This window comes from Pocillopora verrucosa, chromosome 9 (assembly GCF_036669915.1).
Source record: "Pocillopora verrucosa isolate sample1 chromosome 9, ASM3666991v2, whole genome shotgun sequence".
In the NCBI taxonomy this organism is placed as follows: Eukaryota; Metazoa; Cnidaria; class Anthozoa; order Scleractinia; family Pocilloporidae; genus Pocillopora; species Pocillopora verrucosa.
The window spans coordinates 12,526,860-12,549,002 of NC_089320.1; the positions used below are offsets into that span (position 1 = coordinate 12,526,860).

At 36.7% G+C, this 22,143-nt stretch overlaps 3 protein-coding genes across 4 annotated transcripts in view; all 3 read left to right on the forward strand.

The window, feature by feature from the left end:
- The first annotated feature begins 299 nt into the window (after window positions 1-299).
- LOC131798890 (fibroblast growth factor receptor 2-like) lies at window positions 300-8,435 on the forward strand. The gene is made up of 12 exons (XM_066172453.1): window positions 300-315; window positions 2,003-2,009; window positions 2,186-2,245; window positions 2,917-2,984; window positions 4,176-4,286; window positions 4,826-5,013; window positions 5,805-5,924; window positions 6,096-6,166; window positions 6,412-6,452; window positions 6,815-6,911; window positions 7,246-7,348; window positions 7,944-8,435. The coding sequence occupies exons 1-12, from the start codon at window positions 300-302 to the stop codon at window positions 7,995-7,997; spliced, it is 936 nt and encodes a 311-aa protein (XP_066028550.1). The 3' UTR covers window positions 7,998-8,435.
- A 3,214-nt stretch (window positions 8,436-11,649) lies between these two features.
- LOC131798891 (tyrosine kinase receptor Cad96Ca-like) lies at window positions 11,650-14,131 on the forward strand. The gene is made up of 8 exons (XM_059116556.2): window positions 11,650-11,732; window positions 11,978-12,033; window positions 12,172-12,336; window positions 12,475-12,585; window positions 12,704-12,889; window positions 13,201-13,322; window positions 13,630-13,700; window positions 14,083-14,131. The coding sequence occupies exons 1-8, from the start codon at window positions 11,650-11,652 to the stop codon at window positions 14,129-14,131; spliced, it is 843 nt and encodes a 280-aa protein (XP_058972539.2).
- A 1,868-nt stretch (window positions 14,132-15,999) lies between these two features.
- Window positions 16,000-22,143, forward strand: part of LOC131798892 (angiopoietin-1 receptor) — a 44,174-nt gene continuing 38,030 nt past the window's right edge. For both annotated transcript variants that reach the window (XM_066171809.1, XM_066171810.1), the window contains exons 1-6: window positions 16,000-16,083; window positions 17,852-17,940; window positions 18,320-18,399; window positions 18,847-19,477; window positions 20,759-20,806; window positions 21,610-21,972. In XM_066171809.1, coding sequence (XP_066027906.1) covers window positions 17,874-17,940; window positions 18,320-18,399; window positions 18,847-19,477; window positions 20,759-20,806; window positions 21,610-21,972 — 1,189 coding nt within the window. In that variant the 5' untranslated portion in view covers window positions 16,000-16,083; window positions 17,852-17,873. The remainder of the gene's footprint in view (window positions 16,084-17,851; window positions 17,941-18,319; window positions 18,400-18,846; window positions 19,478-20,758; window positions 20,807-21,609; window positions 21,973-22,143) is intronic.

Here is a 22,143-nt window from a genome sequence, read left to right on the forward strand (position 1 = left end):
CTCGAAACTCTCTCAGTTTCTTATTGATTCTTCTCACCAGCTTGTAAGTTAAACCGTACTATGAGAAATTATGACGTCTTTTAAAGAATTAAAGGTTAAGTTATGATACCCCTCAAAATGCTGCATTATATCTTTTTATTTCACTCTCAGTGAAACGGATTCTAGTCAAAAAAAGGTTTCAAATTGAAGCATTAATGGGAATTTCTCTTAATCACTTGGATCAAAGCATAGTCAACGGTTGCAAACTACGACAAGTCTACAACCGTACCAAATAATGGAGGTCACGCGGAATCAAACCCATGGAGTCGTTTGCCTGTGAGTTTGCTGTAAGTGTCATAACTAGCACGCTATTTGAAAACATTGCTTAAATGTCCTTTGATTTGCTGGCGATAGTTCGAAATTCCCTGTCTCTTATTTTGCAAAAAACTGGTACCAGAAAGCGGCTTGTTAGAGAGTCTGAGCCTTTCTGCAAGAAATTTAAGAATTTGTGGGTATTTCACCTGTACTTTGATATGCGTTTTATAACTTAGAATTAAAATACTCCATGACAGAGTGGTTTTGTAATTGACTATTTCAATTATTTTCCTTTTTTGATATTTGTACTCCATTGAAAGTTTCATCATTTTGAATTATTCCCTTCTTATCTCCATAATCTACGATGTAATGGTACTGTCCTAGGGGACGATTTTTTTGAAATTTAGGAAAGAATAATACAAATACAACATAAAATAGCAGGTTTGAAATCTGTTAAACGAAATCCTAAGACCGCGAAATGGTCTATAAAGTTATGAGAACGTATTTTACAATCCAGGTAGGAAAATAAGCTACATGCTTATAGAAAAAGCTTTTTTTGTGGTTGATGCAAAGTTTGTTCAGTGAAATTACACTAAGTTTACCATTTGAGAAAACTATGGTCATAAACGTAACAAGGATAGTTTACTGCAATTGCAGCTACTGTGACCACTGCACGCAGGAAAAGCTTAACCTAGCATTGCGTCACCATTTCGTTTAGTAAATGTATTAAAATTCGTCATTAGAAACCAATGAATTAGAATAAATATATTCCACACAATTCATTGGTTGTCGCTTTTCCAGTTCCTTTCTTGTTCTAATCCTCGGTGAAAAACGTGACTCCAACTTTGCCTATATTCATCAGCGAATATAAATAGGTGCCAGGTACTGTCAATAACTGGCATGACGAATTAGAGGGGTAACTTGATGTGGACAAAAATCCCATCCAGGAGGAATGATGACACTCCTCGTCATTTCATGCTTAAGACGCCGGGATGAGCAATGGCAGCTTAGGATAATGACTTGTTAAAAGTTAGCCTTTTTTTCCAACAAAGTTCCCTCAGGATCTTCTTCAGTTATTTTTATCGCTATTCAGTCTTTCATATTTCTCCATAAGTGTGCTCTGCATGTTTGAAAGTTGATCCCGTCGTTGTTTTCACAAAAGCAACGCTTCTTTCATGTTAAGCCTTAGTCGTCGTTGAGTAGAACATGATTCAATGTTACATACCGTCAAATGGCTTCACTCCAGGCGCACATTAAGTCTATGTGATACAAATTTGATTGTTCGAAAGCAGTCAAACCTACTAATTAAATTCTGCCTCTCGGGTGACCTCGTAAGCTTCATCTCAAGAATGCGTTATAAACCACTTCATCATTTTATATTACGTACCCACAGTGCCTGTATAATAGCGCAGAACGATGTTATCACTGGCGCAGATTTCAATTTCCGCCGGCAGAAACAACCAAAAACGTGTGGGAGGCTAAGAAAATTTATTTTCTACACTGGCCCATTTAGCTAGGGTTTATTGGCGCTCATTCCTGTTGTAAATGATTTTTCCACGAGTAAGGAGGTAATCAACTTGTAAATCGTTAGTGTGTACTCTACTTGTATTAACGTTAAGTACAATTCGTAACAGAGAGGTAATCACGTCATGACGACCCAGAGCTGCCCAGGTTCTTTGATATTTTAGCCTTCTTTTCATTTCACTAGGTTTAAGGTAAGAAGCGGTCTCTATGATACAAGACCGTACCTGCGTGCATGCAGTGTCACTATTCGAAACTTCGATCACCTCTCAAGTCGAACCAACTTCCTCTCTACACGGAAGAAGCGCTAGTACCAGTTCCGGTCTTCTTTCCAGCTCAATGAATTCAAATATTTATGATTGTATCACAGCGTAATACGAGAGAAGGTGTTTAAAGCAGAAAGAAGAACAAGCAGTGGCAGAGGCAGCAGGTAATTAATATAACGACCCTAAAACTGTCGCCGTCGCTGTTCAAAAAATCATCAGACTTTGAAATCACTGAATGCTAATAAGCGTTATATGGCGTGTCTGGCGTTCCATTTGTTCTCGAGTTGTGTCACTTCACTTTGTCTTTAATCGTCATTTCCGCTGAAAAAATTCGACTACTTTGCGACTGAACTCATCATAAACATTGGCTCCTTCGATATCTCCCCCAGCTAATGCTCTGGAAGCCTAAAACTAAAATAGCTCCTTTAAATGCTAAACTATAAATTAATTGTAACTGTACTCAAACTGTGTATCTTATTTCACTTAGTAGAGACCATGAATGTAATTTATCTGAACGTCATCTATGGATTTGTGGGGCTGATAGTTCTGATCATTTTATTATTCTGCTAAACCACTTTTGAAAGGTAAGGGTAGGAGTGATACAAACGCTGACAAGCTTTAAAAAGCTGAAAACGTGGTTGAAAAGGCTTTTCAACCCTGCGGCGAGAAATGAGGCAGATCATGTGAGAACTCCAACAAACGCGGAAGAGAAATGAACATTGCCTTTAGTAAAGTGGCGTGTTCATGTTGAAAAATACAAATTTTCAAGGGAGTTATTGCGAGAAAGAGGAAGAAAATGCGTTTTTATATTTTGTTAATCCTTATCTCTTCCCAGATGGCCCCTCCGAAGACAAGAAAATGATGTGCAAATGACAGCCTATTCAGAAGGCAGAGAGTACGACGGTAAATGTTACACGTATCAAGTGACACGCATCTTACCTTGCCTAGAAATATTTTCATAACGATAATCATCAGGATGAAAAACATTAGTGATGATGAAAATGATACAATAATGAAAATGATATAATGATGAAAATGATAACCATCATAATAATAGTTATGATAACAATGATGGTACTGATGATAAAGCTAATTATAATGATGATGTTGATGATAACTTAAAAGCCGATCGCAGTTACAGTTCATCCATAAAAATACATTTTTCTTAAAAATGGGTCTACTTAGCATGACGATTTCATGGAAAAGATGAGTCTTTCGGAGGGTAGGCTTATAGTTTCACCTTCTATGGGGTGCCCTATTATTGGTTCGGGGTGAAGGGGGCATTTGGCTCGATTAAATGGGCGATCTAAACTTCACAAACATTTAATGGTTTCACTTTGAAGAAAGTGAATTTATTTATTTTGGTCCTTAACTTTTTCCAAGCGGTACCAATGCTGCCTCTGGTTGTGGCTGAAGATCGAACCACAAATGAAATTTTGGATGGTTTTTAGCTCGACCGCGCACAACTAAAGCTCGTAAAATTACGTAAAAGTAATACAGGGTAAAAGAAATATAGAGATCGCAGTTGTAAGATGATAATAGGCTTCTCTAATAGTGTCAAAAGTGGAATAACACTCATTTCTAGCTGAAAAGCTTGACAGGGAGAAGACTGAATCGGAAATCTGCGGATTGGTTACTCTCGAAAGTTTTCTTCTACGGTTGTCTCCTACGAGTGGCCTTCCCTGATATCAGTAAGTCAAGGAACAGTTGCAATTCTGGATAAATTTTACGCAACACATTGAAACTCAGGTTTAAAAACGAACTCGTTACTTATTCTTAAAAAAAGATTCTTACCTTGCTTCCCGTTTCCAAAAAAAATCTTAAATCTGGTATATTGGTACTGTAGTGGATTAGGAAAACGGCTGTCTATTTGATTGAACAGCAATCAATAAAGATTCAATTGATTTACACTATTAATATGTTAATCAAGCAATTGTCACTTTGTATCCATCATATTCTTTTAGCATTACCTGCCCAAGGAGTCAGCAATTTATAATTAAACGAACACGACTTGTTTAGATCTTGCTCCACGCGCGCAAACACACCTGATATATAAGCAATTGTTTAGCATGTGTCGTTTTTAATGTGTCATAGACAATGCCGAAAAAGAGGACCTAGAAAGCATCATTATGGAGTTGGAAGTTATGAAATCTCTGAGGAATCATCCTCACGTCGTTGGTCTCATTGGTCATTGTATAGAGAAAGGTGCTTTGTTCATGTTTTCTTATCATATTTCATTTTGTTGTTCGTTTCTTTTTTTGGTGTGTTGATCTTTCTCAAAGTTATTTTAGTCATAGAATTTCTTTCTGTCCCCCTTTCTTCCCCTTTTCCATCTTCGTTCTTCTCCGTCTTTTAACTTTGACTTCTCTTTCTTGTACTTTTTTTTGTCGACTCTATACTTTGCATTCCGATGCAATTTTTTTAGTCGATAATCTTTCAAAGGTCGATGCCTCGTAATCTCCTTCTTTCGCCATCATGATTGATTGATCATCGTGCAATTTGAAAGAAGATTAGGACTATCAAACTTTGGAAGAATTTCAATGTAGTCAGCATTTCATCTTCAGTATTGTTACAAGTTTGTCGTCCTTAAACCAGTTTGCCCTCATAGCTTGGGAATCCTCTAATAACTACCAAACTACCACCACCACCGGCATCACCGTGGCTGCCGCCGCCACTACCACTACCACTTCCATTTTTCTCATCCCTCTCAACTTAAAGCGATCAGTTTACTTTCATAAATACAGATCCCGTGTTTATCGTTTTGGAGTATTTACCATACGGGGATTTGTTGGGATACCTGCGTAAGAGCAGAGGAATTGAAGACAATTATAACACAGGAGAAAAGGAACCAAGTTCAGCTCTTTCAGAAAAGGACCTCCTGTCTTTCGCGTGGATGATTGCTGATGGTATGGATTATTTGGCATCAATGAAGGTGAGAAATCTGGTGTCAAAGTCAATAACGTACTTATTTAGCCGTTGTAGACCACAAAGCAGTCTCATGTTTCATTAGTGTGAGCTTAAATGTTTGGTTGCATATTCTCCACACTGTTCTCTTTACATTTCCTATTACATTAGAAAGAGAAATATGTTTCGTGATCAAGAAATTATTCACAAACTGGCAATAGTTTCCTTTCTTCTCATGACCTTAAAGTTTGATTCAGTGATGACAGTTACTAGTAGTGGATAAAGGGGTTACATCCCCAGAAAATGACATTATTTACTAGTTTTTCAAACTTAATATGGATGGAAACAGGGAATGGAAATCTAGTTACATCTTTTTTTATTCCAAATGTAGTTTTCAATCAATTACCCCCATTTCCTCTATTTATAAACATTCACATACCATTTTTCTCAAACTAAACGAGGTTATACCTGCCAGAGATATCATACATTATACTGGGATTCTTTTCTTTTTTTTCTTTGGAAATTTTTATTGCGTACTTCGTAGTAGAGATCTAGGGAATGGAACGCCACATGGAATGGCTCAGACAATAGCTCATTCTTAAAACGAAATGCGAATCTTTCTACAGCTAGGCTCATTCAATATCATGACTTTTTCATTCGTCATGTACGATATATCTTCCCCTTTCTCTTTTATGTCGGCAGTACAAACTGTATAGCTCAACTAATAGAAAACAGCTGCAATTTCTATAGCCACTAAAAACCCTTTCTTTTTGTTGGAGGTTAAAAAACAAAAGGCAATTTTTTTTTTGCTTTTTGAAGGTCGTCCATCGGGATTTAGCAGCTCGAAATGTGTTAGTTGGAGAAAACAGAGTGTGCAAAATTTCAGACTTCGGACTGGCACGTAGTTTGCAGGAAGATATCTACACGAGAAGGACTCAGGTTACTAAAATTACAAGTACTAAGATGCACGATGAAGGATACTGTGATTCTCCATGAAATGTTACCTTTGAAATTGACGTCTGTAAATACAAAAAGTACTGACGAACGAAAGTACCAACGTCTACCTGAATGGCTCTAACAATTTGCTGATGAGTTGATTTCAATTTTCAGGCCCGACTTCCAATCAAATGGATGGCCCCGGAATCCATTTTCAATGCTGAGTCGACAACAAAGAGTGATGTGTAGGTTGATGCATTTATATGATGTATAAGTATAGTGTCAAGTTCAAAACGAAGTGTATAGAACACACATTCTTGATTCATGATTTTACTTCTTTAGCGGGCATCTTGTTGTTTGAGCTTTCTTTGAGGACTGTTTAGGCTTTAAGTCTGATTATAATTTCTTTATCTAGAATCAGCAATGATTGATGTCTTCTCCCTTAAACTGTCATTTAATTAAAAATTGTGTTTTGATTTCCTTTATACAGATGGTCATACGGCATTGTAATGTGGGAACTGTTTACCCTCGGTATGTTAATTTAATCAGAAAGAGATCGTTCTTTCACAGAAGAAAACGTCGCACATTGTAGAAAAAAGATAAAAAGCGTTGAAAAATAAAGAAACATACAAAAAAATAAAATATAACAAATCAATAATGTCTAGAAGGCAAAAAAAAATATTTTTGAAAGAATTGAAGCGAGTGCAAAAACGGGAAATAAGGCTGGAGCAAGAGGCTATGGAATCAATGTTGCACCCGTTTGGCCTCCTGTGCCTTGCGAACACTGATATAGACTGCTTTGTAGCACTCTGTCTTCCTTTATGTTTAATACTGACGGTAATATTAAATAGATACTGCAAACAGATGGTGATAACCGATGTTCTATCCAACAGGGGGATCGCCATATCCTGGTGTTAGTGTCAAAGAACTCATTTCATTGTTGGAGGGTGCATACCGCATGCCAAAACCGAAGCACGTCTCAGAGAAACTGTGAGTGAAATGTTTCGGTATAGTCGGAGCTATTCCGCAGTTCAATATTTTAAGTCTTAAAATGTTAAAATCCCACTCCACCACGAGTGTTTAATCTCGAGAAAGATCTGGGGATGAATACAAAGCGAATTTCCTTTCAGCCCAGAGACGCTAAGCCTCAAGCAACAGATTTTTAACGTGAACATACCACTTTGATTCACTTTTTGAATCATGATGCCCGCTGTCCACAATAGTGGTGGTAGTTCTAAGCTAGGGTGGCAAGTTTCCTCGGCCACTGAGCTGAATACTGTCGTGTAAGGCTCACTTCGCATTCATCATACTCTTATACATTTAGGTATGCCATAATGATGGAGGAGTGTTGGAACGAACAGCCCCAAAATAGACCAACATTCAAGTGGATTCGTTATGCAGTCAAAAGACTTCAGGATGACCAGCAGGTTAGTTTGTTGCGGATTTTCGATTTTTTAAAAATAGAGGAGAGCCTCGTTACACCGTGAACTTCTATGGTCCAAAAACGATTTGTCCTTCTATTTTATAGCCTTAAGAGAAGATTCAGATAAATTTTCCTGAAAGAGGAAAATATGATTCTTGGAAAGAGATAGAAAGGAGATACTTCTCCATTGTTCCTTCGTACATGTATTATGACTGTCTGTCTTCTGATTTTCTATTGGGAGGAATAGATCAATTCAACCTTGTTTTTATACACAACTTATTTGGTCTCAGGCGGATAACCATCGGCGACGAAACTATTAACACTACCGTTAATAGGTGTTATGTTTTTTATCCCTTATATCCTTACATTCACCTCCATCTCCTACTCCAGTTAAACTTCATTTCTAAATACTTCCTTAAGACTGGCTTCTTGGAGGTCAACTAATATGAGGCCTGTAATACCTGTACTTTATCGCTCAAAGTGATCCTAACACTTCATGAGAATGTTCTTCCCGAACACTGATCTTATCGACATCAATATCATTAATTTCTTTATTGAAGTATTTGGCGTAGTAAGTATTGGTTTCATTTTATTTGCAGGTCTACGTGAACTTAGAAGGCTATGACGACCAGGAATACTTAATTATAATCTAACAGAGAAAAAGGAAGTGCTTAAAATTTCAATGTGTAAGGCTTATGTTCAAACCACTTACTGGAAAAAATGTAAGGGGAACAATGACAAGGGTTTTAATATAGAATTTAAGAAAGTTAAAAATTATACCCAGGAAGAAAGATGAGAACAAAAAGAGCAAAGGAGTGATAATTTAATCTCAATAACAGAAATTTTCATCCAAAAACGTTTTGAAAGCTAATCTTTTGGGAAATTGTTGTTTAACTGGGTCGGGTTATAAAAAACTATACTTTTTTAATATAGTTGATACATAACTCGTTCGTTTGAATTCCACCTTAGACCGTACCTCAGTAAACAATTTTAAACCTTTGTTCATCGCTGTAAAAGGTTGTGCTGGTATTATTTTGATAAATCTTGACTGTAACTAACGAGAACAGTTCAACCTGGCATTGCATCGATCGTTCAGTTGATCAGCTTTTTTTAAAACACAATTCCCAATAGCTAATAAATTGGAATAAAGCACACAGTCTCCTGATTACTGCGTTTTCAGATCCTACTCCGCTACAAATGTGTTATTCTGACTACACTCACAAGGGGCATTACGTGTGAAAAGGTTAATTAGGATGAGCCAGTCAGTCTTCTAGCATACGCATCCTTATACAATCTTAACATGTGCACTCTGAAACTAGGGGTTCCACAAAAACGACTTGTAACCTCATCTAAAGCAGCAGCAAAATACCCTGAGGAAAGGGTAAACAAACCTGGTTGCTCTGCTAATCACAAAGATATTTTAAAGGGAGCTGGAATACCAAAATTACAGCAAATACAAAAAAGGATGATCTCTCAGATGCTTCTTTCGTTTTTTGGCATTACTGCTCAGTACTTAACTTTTCCTAGTAATCGTGCACGGAATACGTTTGTTGTTGCATTTCGAAAAGTGCATTGTGGTTGTATTTACGAAAGCCACATTTCTTTAATGGTAATCCACTGGCTTTCGCAGTTGGATTGAAGATGACTCATCGTTACTTTGTGCCGGATCATAGATTTCAATTTGCACGTAACGGATGAGTATAAGCAACATTTATCGTTGAAAAGGGTTCAAACTTTCCATGTACAATCAGCATCTTGGGTGACTTCTGACTTCATTAGTCTTGACTTGATGTCTCCCGTCTACTTTACTTATCTGCTAGCAAACCTACTCTGCTTACATACACGGTGCTGATTTTGCTCATGCATCTAAAATGTTTGTATAAGATATTACTTATACTTCTAAAAATACTTATGCATAAAGTAATTTGTACAAAGAGGGAATTGTGAATAAAGTCTTTCACTAAAATTTTTTTCTTTCTATCAAGTTATTTTCGAATGTTCAACTGCGCCCCGAATTAGCTTTACTTATGAGTTGATGTACCAAAAGGGACATAAAGTTATCATTATCATCATTACTTACACGACCTGAGTATGAGCTCAACATTTCTGTTCGAAATAGTGGATGAAGTCGAAGCTCGAATAAATAATCACCCATGCGCAGTAGTCTAGTCGACTATACCTATCAATTTTGTCTACTTTTGCGCTCAAACCTTTAAAAACTACTGTAGTTATTGTATTGTTAAGAATGACTTGTATCACTAATGGTATACTTTGACTGCCGTAATAATGGCCATCTCTACTGTATAAGATACTTTATTGAGAAAAAGTTTAGCTGACGAGTTCACATCACCTCATCCGTGTTTATATAGGGTGTGGGGAAATTTCAAGATCTAATTATCTTATTTACCTTTTCAGATTGTGCAAAAGATAAATACAACGACCAGAATGGCCTTAACTACATAGGTGCAGAGAAAGACATGTTGAGATCCTAAATTTCGTAAATTTTTCCGTTGCAGAGTGTAATGCATGGAACAGATTTCGCGTTTGAGAGGTATCTGTCGAGTTGAATTTCATCGGTTAATTCTAAGTATGTGGCTCTCTTCAACTTTAGGCTGTAAGTGCAACATTAAACTTATGAATATTTCGAAATTCCTTTTTACCTGAGATAGAGTTTTTTACATCTCCGAGATATTTGCCTCTAACATACTCATTTTGTAATACTATCACTTCTGTTGTATCATCAACTTTTAAACAACGCAACTCCGTATCGTAACCTTAATTACATATTACATATACCCTTTAAAATTGCTCACACAGACTAAAATGACAAACTCTTAATATAAATGTTAGGGAATAATACATTATGGCCCATTTTATTGCGAGTTCCCTAAGGAAACTGAGGCACAAAATTAACAGCTTTTTCCTGAAAAAAAGATTTTAAAACATCTAATAAGAATGTGTGTGTTCAGTCATACCATCAGCCTCAGGTATTCTCCTAGTTATCTTCGTTAACCAAAGCGCATTGGAGTTAAAATGGCAGCTTCCTGCAATAACTGGCAATCACACCCACGTGTTTTATGACGTCGACTGCCGTAAGCCGTGTGAAGGTGAATACGACGACAAATGCGTGGATAAATCATGCGGGAGTGACGTCATTTTCATGCTAAGAAAGGACCGCTTGAGTTTCACTCACGTTACTGTTGAAAATCTATCTTCTTTGATAAGCTACACCGTGAAAATCTACGCCAGGAATCGAGTAAGAGATTTGGCGGAAAGGAAACATGGAATTGAGGGAAACCACGCGGAGATAACTGTAAGGACTAGCAAACCTTGGGCCTGTTTCTCGAAATTCCCGGTAACTTAAAAGACCTGAAAAAGTGATTTTTGTTTGACGTGTTTAACGATAAAAATATTAGTAAAAGGAAAGGAAGGAACTTGTTTTGGCGCTAAAACATGGGCAAATCTTTTCCCTTGAATTCGATTTTCAAATATCATTTCAGGTAATTACTTTTTGTATTTTAATATTTTAATACTACTTTTTTGATTTTAAAATATTACTTCAAAACTCTTCGTGTTTTGATTAACGCGATAACCAAAAGGAGACAACGTATCACTTTCATTGTTGCGGCACAATTACTTTTGAGATGCATAAGATATCGCCCTCCCTTCAAGGCTCACTGAGTACAAAAATAAACTCGAAAAGTGACAAAATAAATCCCATTTTTCAGTGATTTCCACTCACATACTAAAGATTGCATTGGAGTTAGCCTACCAGTAGCCCATCATCAGAAACGCTCAATTCAGTTTTCTCTTCAGGTATTTGGTAGGGGTTCGGCTGGTGTGGAGACGTTTAAACAGCGAGGTTTATTTATACGTCGTTGATACGTACGCGTCTACCCTTAAGACTGACATAATGGAACTCTCATTTGAAGTGTTCCAGTTTAACAAGTTAGGTCCCATGACTGTTGTTACTTCAGCATAGAAACGAAATCAGCTAGGGCATTATCAGATTAAGTATCCTTTACAAGACTACAGTGATACCAACGAAACCTGTTCTAAGGAAACACTACTATATGTAGGTTTTGTCGCAAGCCTTTCCTTAAAATGAGGGTGTCTGCATAGTCAAAAGTTAATGTAGACCTTGGAATAAACTAATAGGAACATTGATGGGTTAGGATGCTGAGGATTAACAAGTATTTCAAAAGGCAAATTTTTTCGTAGATCCTAGTCCAGGTTAATCAGCTTCATTGTCTTAAATGTAACACTCCTTCCTCAGAGTTTTATTCCACAGATTCCAAGGCGACAATGTATCTCAAAATTATCTATGGACTGGTTGGTTTGTTCGCACTTTGGATAGTGTCTTTCGCTAGTTACATCACATACAAAAGGTCAGTGTGGGAACTTTAATGAAACTCAAAACTAGGTGGAGCTACAAAAATTAATGATTACCATCAGCTCAAGTGTCAAAAGCTCAGCAAGCATAGGGCACTGAGTTAGCATTGACTGAGATAATATTAACGAGTCTATTTTGTGACTTAAAATGTTCTTAATGCGTCGTTTCTCTCAGCTGTACCCAAATCATAACTTCTATGGTGGCATTAACGACATTTAAGATTTTGGCTATTTTTGTCAGATGGAACCACCGAGGAAATGTTCACCGTGAATTCACCAACGTTGTGGTGAATACGGGTAAGTTGCAATATCATGTCATTCACATCTTTTACAGCAGTATTACCTCGTACGATTTGCTGACGTTGCGCTTAATGTGGAATTACCAACGTTTAACGTTAATTATCATAACTAACAATTCTAACAATCTTTACACAGACGTCGAAATGAGTTCTGTAGCTAAGTGGCAAAAAGTGGATCACTTTAGACTTGATCGAGATCAAATAACAACAGTAAAGGAGCTTGGGAATGGCAACTTTGGTCAAGTGTCCAAAGCAGTTTACAAACCTTTGATTTCCGAAGTGGCTGTCAAGTCTTTGAAAGGTGCCTATTTTACTTTCTTTACCACCTCTAACTTTTCAGTAACTGGCACTGAAATTTCTTCTCTTACCAAAGGGTAAAGGATATAAAGAGGTTTCCTTTCTAAAGCTCCTGTCGTTTGAATCTTCATTTATGTTTTAGGCAACGCTTCAAAGAAGGACTTGCAAGACTTGCTGACTGAATTGGATCTCATGAAAACCTTGATGCCTCATCCTCATGTTGTTAAATTCATTGGCTATTGTATTGAGAAAGGTACTGGAAATTATGATTGCTTTTTATTTTCTGCTTTTTTTGCTGAATGACTAATTCTCTATTAATGGAACGTCTAGCACATTGAATTGACTGATTCAGCACCGTTACACAATTCTAGACCCACATCTCCTAGTGTTGGAGTATTTACCATATGGTGATTTGTTGGGATATCTGCGCAAAAGCAGAGGAATTGAGGATCCTTATAACACAGGAGAAAAGAGACCAAGCTCAACGCTCACAGAAAAGGACCTCTTGTCCTTTGCGTGGATGATCGCTGATGGTATGAGCTATTTGTCATCAATGAAGATAAACTCTACCATACCACACCCACCAAATTTCAATACGCTTTAAGGTCATGTGTGACGTAAAAAGTAATATCTTATACAACAAACCTTTAGAATACAACTGTATTCTACAATTCTATGAGGAATGGTTATCAATGGATCATCTCTTGGTCTGCCATGTTTATTCTCGAGCTGAAACCAGCCAACCTCCTCACTTTTCATGATCACTGTTATGTCTACCCAAAACAAGTGATATTAAGTAAGATGAAAAAAGAATAGCAAGTAGAGCTTATATTAAAACGTGGGCGAATAACATGCCCATGCTTGTTTCAGATCGTTCATCGTGATTTAGCAGCTCGCAACGTGTTAGTCGGGGACGATAAAGTATGCAAGATTTCAGACTTTGGTTTAGCTCGTGGTTTGAAGGAAGATGTATACACGAGAAAAACACAGGTGACTACAACCCGAGGCTATCTCAATATAACTACAATGCTTTGCGCCAATATTTAGAAATTTTTCCCTAGCCAATTTACTAAAAGTCATTTTTAACTCTCACTTTTCTTTTGCTCGAAATTTTAATCGAGTTTATGTGACGCGAACCCGAAGCTATCTTACAATACACAATAACTTCAAAGCGTTGCACCAAAACTAGTTTATCTTCCTATTTGACAATCTTCTACCTAATGCAATGTATATTTATTTCTAGTTTCCTTTCGTTTATATTTTATTCTAACTTTTCCTAATGATTAATTTTTTCAAGACTCGTCTGCCAGTTAAATGGATGCCCCCGGAATCTCTCTTCTATGGTTTATCTTCCACAGTGAGTGACATGTAAGTTGTTTACCTCTGTTACCTCTTAAATAACGTTAGCTCGGAACAGTCGGTACGCTAAGGAGATATAACTTTCGGAAAGGCTCAGGTTATTAGGTAGTCAGCGGTTCGTTTTCCTTTGTAAATGATTTTTGGAACAGAACTTGAAAGTTTCTCAGTTAAAAGCACCTTTTCTTTCGAGTCGTTTCGAGCGGGAAACCGAATGGTGCGCGTTCAGCTAATGGTATCAAAGAATCAAGTAATAATGTCTTTGATTGCCAAAGCTACCCTTGTAATAACGAAAAAAGGTTTCCATTGTATATATAATATTATTTTTACAGACTCATGCTAATAACAAAAAAGCATATAACGTAATTTTTTTCCTTCCGTCTGCTGTCTACAGATGGTCTTACGGTAGTGTGATGTGGGAGGTGTTTACTATTGGTATGTAGATTATTGTGAAGAACTCTAAAGCAGTTAATAATTAGAATCTTTATGCTTTCTTGCCTTCCAAATTTTCTTTCCAAGAGAATAGAATGGGTCTATGCCTTGGTAGCTAAATCTTAGATTCTTACATTATTACAGGTTTGACATTGTATAACCAGCAACAACACAGTTAACAATTCCAAAGGTTGACCAGAGTTTCTATCCTAAAACCTTTAACACGATTGAGATGCTATCTCCTCAGTCGCTATAATTTTGCGACTCCATAATAGTTACTATTCGAACAAGCAGGTAGAAACCAGGGGAGCTTTTGATTGGTCTGGTAAAAACCGGTCAGAATTTTCTTTAAAAAAAAATATTAAGGTTGTTTTTTTTCATGTACAAAATCTAACTTTTCATGTACAAAATCTAACGAAAATAGAACAGAATTAGTGTCTACTTGTGCAGACTCGACTTTTGTTTCTCTGCGAGAGCTAAAGTTCTACTATTTGCAACGGTAACCAAATGTTTCATTCAAAATTTAGTACTTTGTTATGGTAGTTGAGGGTTGCAACAATAGTAAAGTGGCTTTCTTGTGTGTGTTGTTTGATAATTCCAGTAAAAAGGGTAATGAGAATCAATTTGTATGTGTAACTTCTCAAGAAGAAACCCATAAAAAGACATATCATAAGGGGATGAGTTTTCCGAACCGAAAAAGGGGGCCCAGTCTTTATATCAGAGCCAGTCGTAGTATGCACTTAAAATAATAGCACTTCCATGGTTACTCTTTGTTAGCAAACTTATTATTCTTGTTGGACAGCATTTTTCCTTACTAACTTTTGATCCCAAAATATTTGACTTTGGACTTGTAATTGAAAACTATAGAAGTGTTTGGGTATCCTGCACCAAAAAAAAGTGGGAGGGGAGGGTGGAAATGGCACGATTATTACATTTTGGGAAAGGAAACGAGAACAGTTGAAATAACTTTATATTTTGCACTCACATTATTCTGTTTTTCTCGATAATCTTATCTCAATGGATGAATCTTTTTTTCACCAGTGTTTGGAGATTCTAAAGAGTAAAGAAACCACGCGTATATAGTCGAATTTTGGGTTTTGTTCAGTGAAAGATCTCTATGAATTTTTGTTTGTTTTGTAACAATGATTTTGGAACGCTATATTGTTTCGGATTCTTTATTGTCTTTATTCTACGTCACGCTTAAGCTTGGCAGGTTCCAACAAGGAGAATAAATACTGATCTTAGGCACAGTTAAAGACAACACTTAGTAGCTAAGTTTAGTCTTTTAAACCTCATTGTGAGATCAGTCATAATTTCTTATATGCTTTTCTGTGGCGGGGATAAAAATTACATGGTAGTTAAAAAGCTTGCCTTCTTTTTCTTCGTCATGTCCTGCATTCCTGTAAATAGCTTTAGTAGAAATTAACGTCAATGATATCTGTTGTAAAATTTCGATCTGTTACAAGAGTGGAGGAAATATCACAGGGCTCTAGATGCCTTCCAAAGCCCTAAGGTTGCACAACGCCATAAGTATGTCACTTTGAGAATTCTTGGTGGTCATATGTGAAGCTTTTTTGCATATTAACCGTGGCAAACTTTTTCCTTCAATCGGTTCCTTTTTTTCTAAGGAATCTTTTGGAAGAGATTTTAGTTCAGGTTCGACACGAAATAAATTAAATTTGATGTTAATCAATGATACATCTGCAGTTTCCTTAGTATTTTACTTCATAAGTATACGAAGCACTACTATACGATTGTTACACTACGTACCGACAGCGCCTATATATTGGCGCAGACCGACGTTACCACTGGCGCAAGTCTTTCCTAACAAAGGCTAGCGCTCGGAAGTCTAGTATCATTTGTTGGTTTTATCCAGCTCAGTTAACTAGGGTTTGCGGGCTCTCAGTACTGTTCCAGTCGGAGTAAGAGAGTCTTCAATTTGTAAATTATAACCATTGTGCTGGTAGGTACCTGTAAACACATTTAGCAGACATGCCACGTGTAACCGAGAGATAACGCTTTATGATAAAGTAAAGCTAGGCGGATTCTCAGAGTTTGCTTCCTCAATTTCATTCCATTTAGTCGGGGTACAAATGCCTCTGCATGTATGAAAATTAGCTGATAATTGGGTGACTTTACCTCCTTAGTATTCATGTAGAAGTGAAATTAAAAAACTGCTTGCTGCCCAAGATGCGTAAGGGTTCGTTCTTTATTGGTGTGTTTTACCAGAAAGTACATTTCGTGTCATTCTTACGGAGGAAATCGTTTGATTAGCGAAAAAATGGACCCTCAAGTTTAGTTTGATATTGAGATTGTTTAAAAATTCCTAACATTGATAATAAAAGCTTAAGCAAAAGCTTGTTCTCCACATGGTGTCAAAAAAAGGTAAGTAAACTGATTGTTGCTTGCCAGTAGTTTAATTAATACATGTAAAGGCATGTTTAAACTATTTTTACCCCCTGGTTATTTCAAAAGGCTGCATTAAAGTTGCAACGAAGGTTTTGTATCATTCATTCGGTCTCTTTTTCAAAGAAATAGTATTGGATTGTCTTTGAAAGAGAGCGAAAAACGTCCAATATAAATTTTGCTAAATTTAGTACGATGGCCCAAGTTTCGGTAGACCGTTGTTGTCAGCTGCAAGCTAAAACGTCAAACCTTGATTTCTCGCACTCTCTAATACCTTTGTACCTTTCAATAGACTCCTGGTCTTGCTTTAATGAGGAAGTTTTTTTGTATCATAATTTGAAAAAAACAATTACTTTAATATCAGTTTATCTGTTTCCATCTTTCAATTATCCATGTAATCTTAGGAATTTTATCAGTTTTAGTCATGGGGCCTCCTTTAAACTCAATCTCATTCCTTTGTTTGGGATATTAATTGGAATAACAGCTTGTGATGAACAAATAAATAAAATCTATCGGCTGACACGAGATATTTAACACCAAAATTTTGCTGCTAACGAAGAAACATAGCCAAATTTACGAAGATATGTCTTTGATATTTGGGAAAGCTGACCTAACCTATTCTACGTGAAATATAAAATGAAATAGGCAATGTTATCGCAACGCCATGTAACCATTCAACATAGGACAAAAAATGGATGTAAATCTGTGCCACATTAGCATGTCTTGAATGATTATGGAGTTTTCGCTGGTGTAAAAAATCTAAAATAAAATGCGTCAATATAGACCTCTTTTCATGGGAAACCCACCAAAGTTTTACTAATAAGCAAAGAATACTTTCGCAACCCTTTTTGCCATAAATATATCACAGCTACCTGGAATGCGAATGTATATGACAGCATTTATAATTGATCGAGCATGATACTTTTCCCATTCAAAATGCTCTTTAGTAGGTTTATTAAAGCGGAAGTATTAGTGATAGCAGTCTATTTCGTCAAAGTTCAAGAGACGGAGCTGAGTTAAAGCTGTCACGCCATCGGCAAAAAAGCATCTCGAAATCCAACTTCCACGCCGACCGAAACGAACGCCTCAAACAACAATATGGAGTTGATGATTTCGTTCTATTCATTAGCTAACTGTTAAGTATCGATGCATTACTCAATATTCGGTTGTGGCTCAATGAGAAAAACAGTTTAGGTCGATAAAGAAAACAAGTTTTCACTGGTCAGGGAGCATCCGAGTGAGAGAAAGTTAAACTGGGGGGCCTTCGCATTTCTCTTTTTCTCCTTCAACCCTTGAGTAAATTCTTAAAACTTTTTTTTTTACAGTTCATGGCGTGACACATGCAAAATGGATCACTGGTTGACTGCAATGCTCACTCTCTCCATGATTGTAACCTTTTCATCAGCGGATCAAGGTACGGTATAATTGCTTGTGACATTAAGTAATGAGGTAAATCAATTTGCGTAGATTTTTTTACGGAAGCATGTTTAAGAGCCGATAGGTTAAAGCATACTACGAAATTTACCAATATTTACATATACAAGAAACAAAAATTAAATAATAATGATAATAAGATTTAAAGTCACCTAAAGACTTATGTGCAATTCATTTATTTCTTTAAAAGATATTATTTATCTAAAGTACTACTTGTTATTTCACATCATCGATTCTTCATCACAATAAGTTGGGATATGAGCTAATTATGGTTGGCATGCAGTTTTTCAGTTTTTTTCACTGAGAAGTACTTTTTATGAGTGCATTATTGACCTGATTTTGACGTTTGTTCTCCAAAGTCATTTTAGAAAAACAGCCAATACCATCTGAGAACTGGATCTGGGAAACATCGACGGCGCGAGTAGGCGGACTTATTGGGGTAAGCACTTATATTTCAACTAATTTTTGTGAAAAGCTCCTTAGAGGTCACTAAGTTTTGACAGCAAGAGGTGATCAGACAGTATTTAATTGGCTGGCTAAGTTCAAATTTCCAGGGCACCTCCTTCAAGCATTTCTAAATTACGCTCCTTTTTCCGCTAACTGCTTATAATGCTAAAGCTAATCTATCCTTCAAGATTGAATTAATTCTTTGAAAATAGACAAGAATTTTTTCATGAAGGTTTTCTCCTTTGAAATGGTTCGTTTAGCTATAGGTTTACTTCATGAAGCTGGAAGTTAAAACATGGAATGTTCACAATTAAAACCCCCCAATCACTGTGCTATAATAAATGAAATCCAGTGTACTTCGGTTACAATCGAAAACAACTCTTTCCTTACTGGATAGAATCTAATAACCTCCTGATATATTATTTTAACTGATTAATAGTGGGTAAAGCAGACATATTATTCAACCTGTGATATTTCTCTGGTTGGACACTCACAACCAAACAACTGGCTTCGAAGTGATCCTATTAAGGTCCACAGTGGAGTGAAAGCAGTCCACATTACCATTGAGTACCGAACGTTAAAGTGTTCATCCTATCCTGACAATGGAGGGAAGTATTGCAAAGAGTACCTCGACTTATACGTACATCAATCCGGGCAATCAACGGAACCCCACCCTCTAACAAACAATGCTTCTTATGACAAGATTGCCAAAACAGCTCCGTCAGCCCTTGGTATCAGAGTGTCTCAAACGTTTAGTATAAATGTTAAAGGAAAGTACATCGTATTGGCTTTTCATGACCAGGGTTCATGTACTGTCCTTTTCTCTGTCGCTGTTAAATATTACTTCTGCCCAGAGACAGTTCATGATGGTGGTTTGGTGTACTTACCACGTACAATTGCTCCAGCAAATAACTCAGAGCCGGTTGTAGGTAGTTGTACTAACAATGCCGTCCACGAGCAAGGTATTTTAAAGGTGAACTGCCAAAGCGATGGGGTCTGGAACTTGAGTTCACTGAACGGAAGATGTATATGCATGGAGGATATGGAGAATACGAGGGGGGAATGCAAAGGTATATATAACTACAGTAACATAGAAGTGCAGTGGTAAACCATTCTTTAGAACTAAAACTCTTTCAGGGTGGCAACATGATTAGAAAAATAGATGATTCATTTTAGCTCGGTAATAAAATAGAGTATCAAGAGTAAAAATCAGCGAAAGTCCACTGAAATTACGTTTCAGTGATTCATTATCATTTTCAGATTATAAAAGTCAGATTCCGATGAGTTCTTTAGATACTAAAAAAGCGCGTAAAAGTCTCGTTGCATGTGATCAAAAACTCTACAATGTGGAATGTAGAGAGTATTAATAAAGTACCGAATATTTTTGCATTAATTGAGGCAGATTGAGTGTTTATTTTAGGGTTTTTTTTTTGATGAAGAGCATTTCGTAAATAGGCATTCAAATTTCCCACGACATTTCTTACGGATTGTAAAATGTTCGTGTAGATCTTTGTTCCTCTGACTGTGGGCGTCACGCAGGTGTTTTCCAGCAGCCAAGAGCTTCTGTTCAACAATACGTTGAAGAAGGAGTCTGCGATTGGAAAAAAGAATAAGTAGAGAGAAAGAGAAAATTTGGATTCTTTACGAGGAATCAATTCATAGACTTTCGGATTTTGCGTTCTGACCTTTTGCCACAAAGACTCACTAGAGTGAACAAGCACAGTACAAGTTTCATAAATTGTGTGAAACGCGTCCTGCACACCGTTAGGCTCAGTAATGTCGAAAGCGTCAAGTAAGGAAATAAAACTGGAAAAATGGTAAACATGAGCTCTGTGATGAAATAGACAAAGTCTAGTATGGAGACGAAAAAACACACCTTTCTCTACGATTAGACGATTAAAAAACTGGAATGTGTTTTCTAAAGACTTTCCCCAATTTTTTTTAGTTTCATCACTCATTGCGACATAAGCATTAGCGTCAGAAAATTCGGATTAGTCTGAGAATAAATAATAGAATGGTGGAAACTTTAACCTTAACTAAAGAATCTGATAAAGTGATGACACTTACGAGCTTAAGTTTAGAGTAAATGGAATTCAAACTTGACAGTATGAGAAATCCCAGTTAAAATGAATAGACTCATTACATTAGGTCGTCTGGAGAGTGACTTGTTTGTGATAGGGATGACTTGTATGATGAATGGAGGATGGTAATGGCTTTGCCTCCGTCACCGGTTACTGCGTAAAGAAAACGCTGAACTCCATACTTTAGTGCATCTCATTTGTCTTCCGCTGAGATCGAAGAAAATTTTTAAATCGACTTCATCAATATATCTATTTCATTTCCTTCTTCAGGTTGCCCGGAAGGTAAATACAACGACGGAAATGGCTTTAAGTGCACAGGTACGGATGCAATATAGTTTTATTTTTTAAATAGCATCTGTTCAATTATGCTTAATTGGTTAAATATTTGTGGTTCCCAGCTGTCTCCAACTCTTCACATTTATTTTCAACTATTAGTACATCACTTTACCATGGATATTTCGAGATTTTGGTTCACTTGCGATTAATTTTGACATCTTCGAGAGACGTTTATCCGTAAATTGCATCTTATACGTTTGTCATTTCTACTGTATGAGCATCTGTTGAACAAATATGACGCAATTGCCAGTTGTAGCAATACAACAAACCAATAACACCAAATGCGTTACGTTAGAATGTTTCCTTAAAACTCGCTCTAGCAGACTAGAAAGAAAAATTGTACATATATATATATATATATATATATATATATATATAAATATTATGAGAGGAAAAAAGGACGTAACTACATTTCCCGACAAGCCTGTTTCGTGAATCGCTTCACTCTTCAGGGGTTTAAACCCCGGAAGAGTGAAGCGATTCACGAAACAGGCTTGTCGGGAAATGTAGTTACGTCCTTTTTTCCTCTCATAATATTTATTCTGCTCTGCTTCAACGTATTGAGCACTGTTCCACGCGAAAATCGACTTTCAGACTTCCTATATATATATATATATATATGAAGGAAACATGTGAGATGGCTTATTTAATCGGGTGGTCGCTTAATTAACATGGTCTTTTTTCCTTCAAAATAATAAAGAAAATAGACAGTTAAAAATAATTCATACAATATGATTCCTGAATAAATATAGCTTGTATTCCTCTTATTACATATCCTAATTCAGTTATACCGTCAGCCCCCAAAAATGTCCGAGTTATCTTCGTTAACCAAAGCGCGTTGGAGTTACAATGGCAGCCTCCTGTAGAGACCGGAAATCAGACCCACGTGTTTTATGACATTGACTGCCGAATGCCGTGTGAAGACAAAGACGAGGACAAGTGCGCGAGTAAAGTTTGCGGAAGTGACGTCATTTTTACGCCAAAAAAGAAAGGCTTGAACGTTTCCCACGTTATTGTTGGAAATCTATCTTCATTTGTACTCTACACTATGAAAATATTCGCTAAGAACAGAGTAAGCGAATTAGCGAGAAGAAAATATGGAATCGAAGGAAACCTTACGGAAATAACTGCAAGGACTAACAGATCAGGTGAGTTTGAGGATGTGAATAGAATATCGCAAAAATTCCTATCAATGTGCTTATCTCTCTCACACTGAGCATGGGTCGAGTCACATAAAATTTACGCTATAGCACTTCTTTTCCAAAACTTTTGATTTAAAACTTGATCCCCGGAAATAAGCTCGTTCCATTTTTATGACA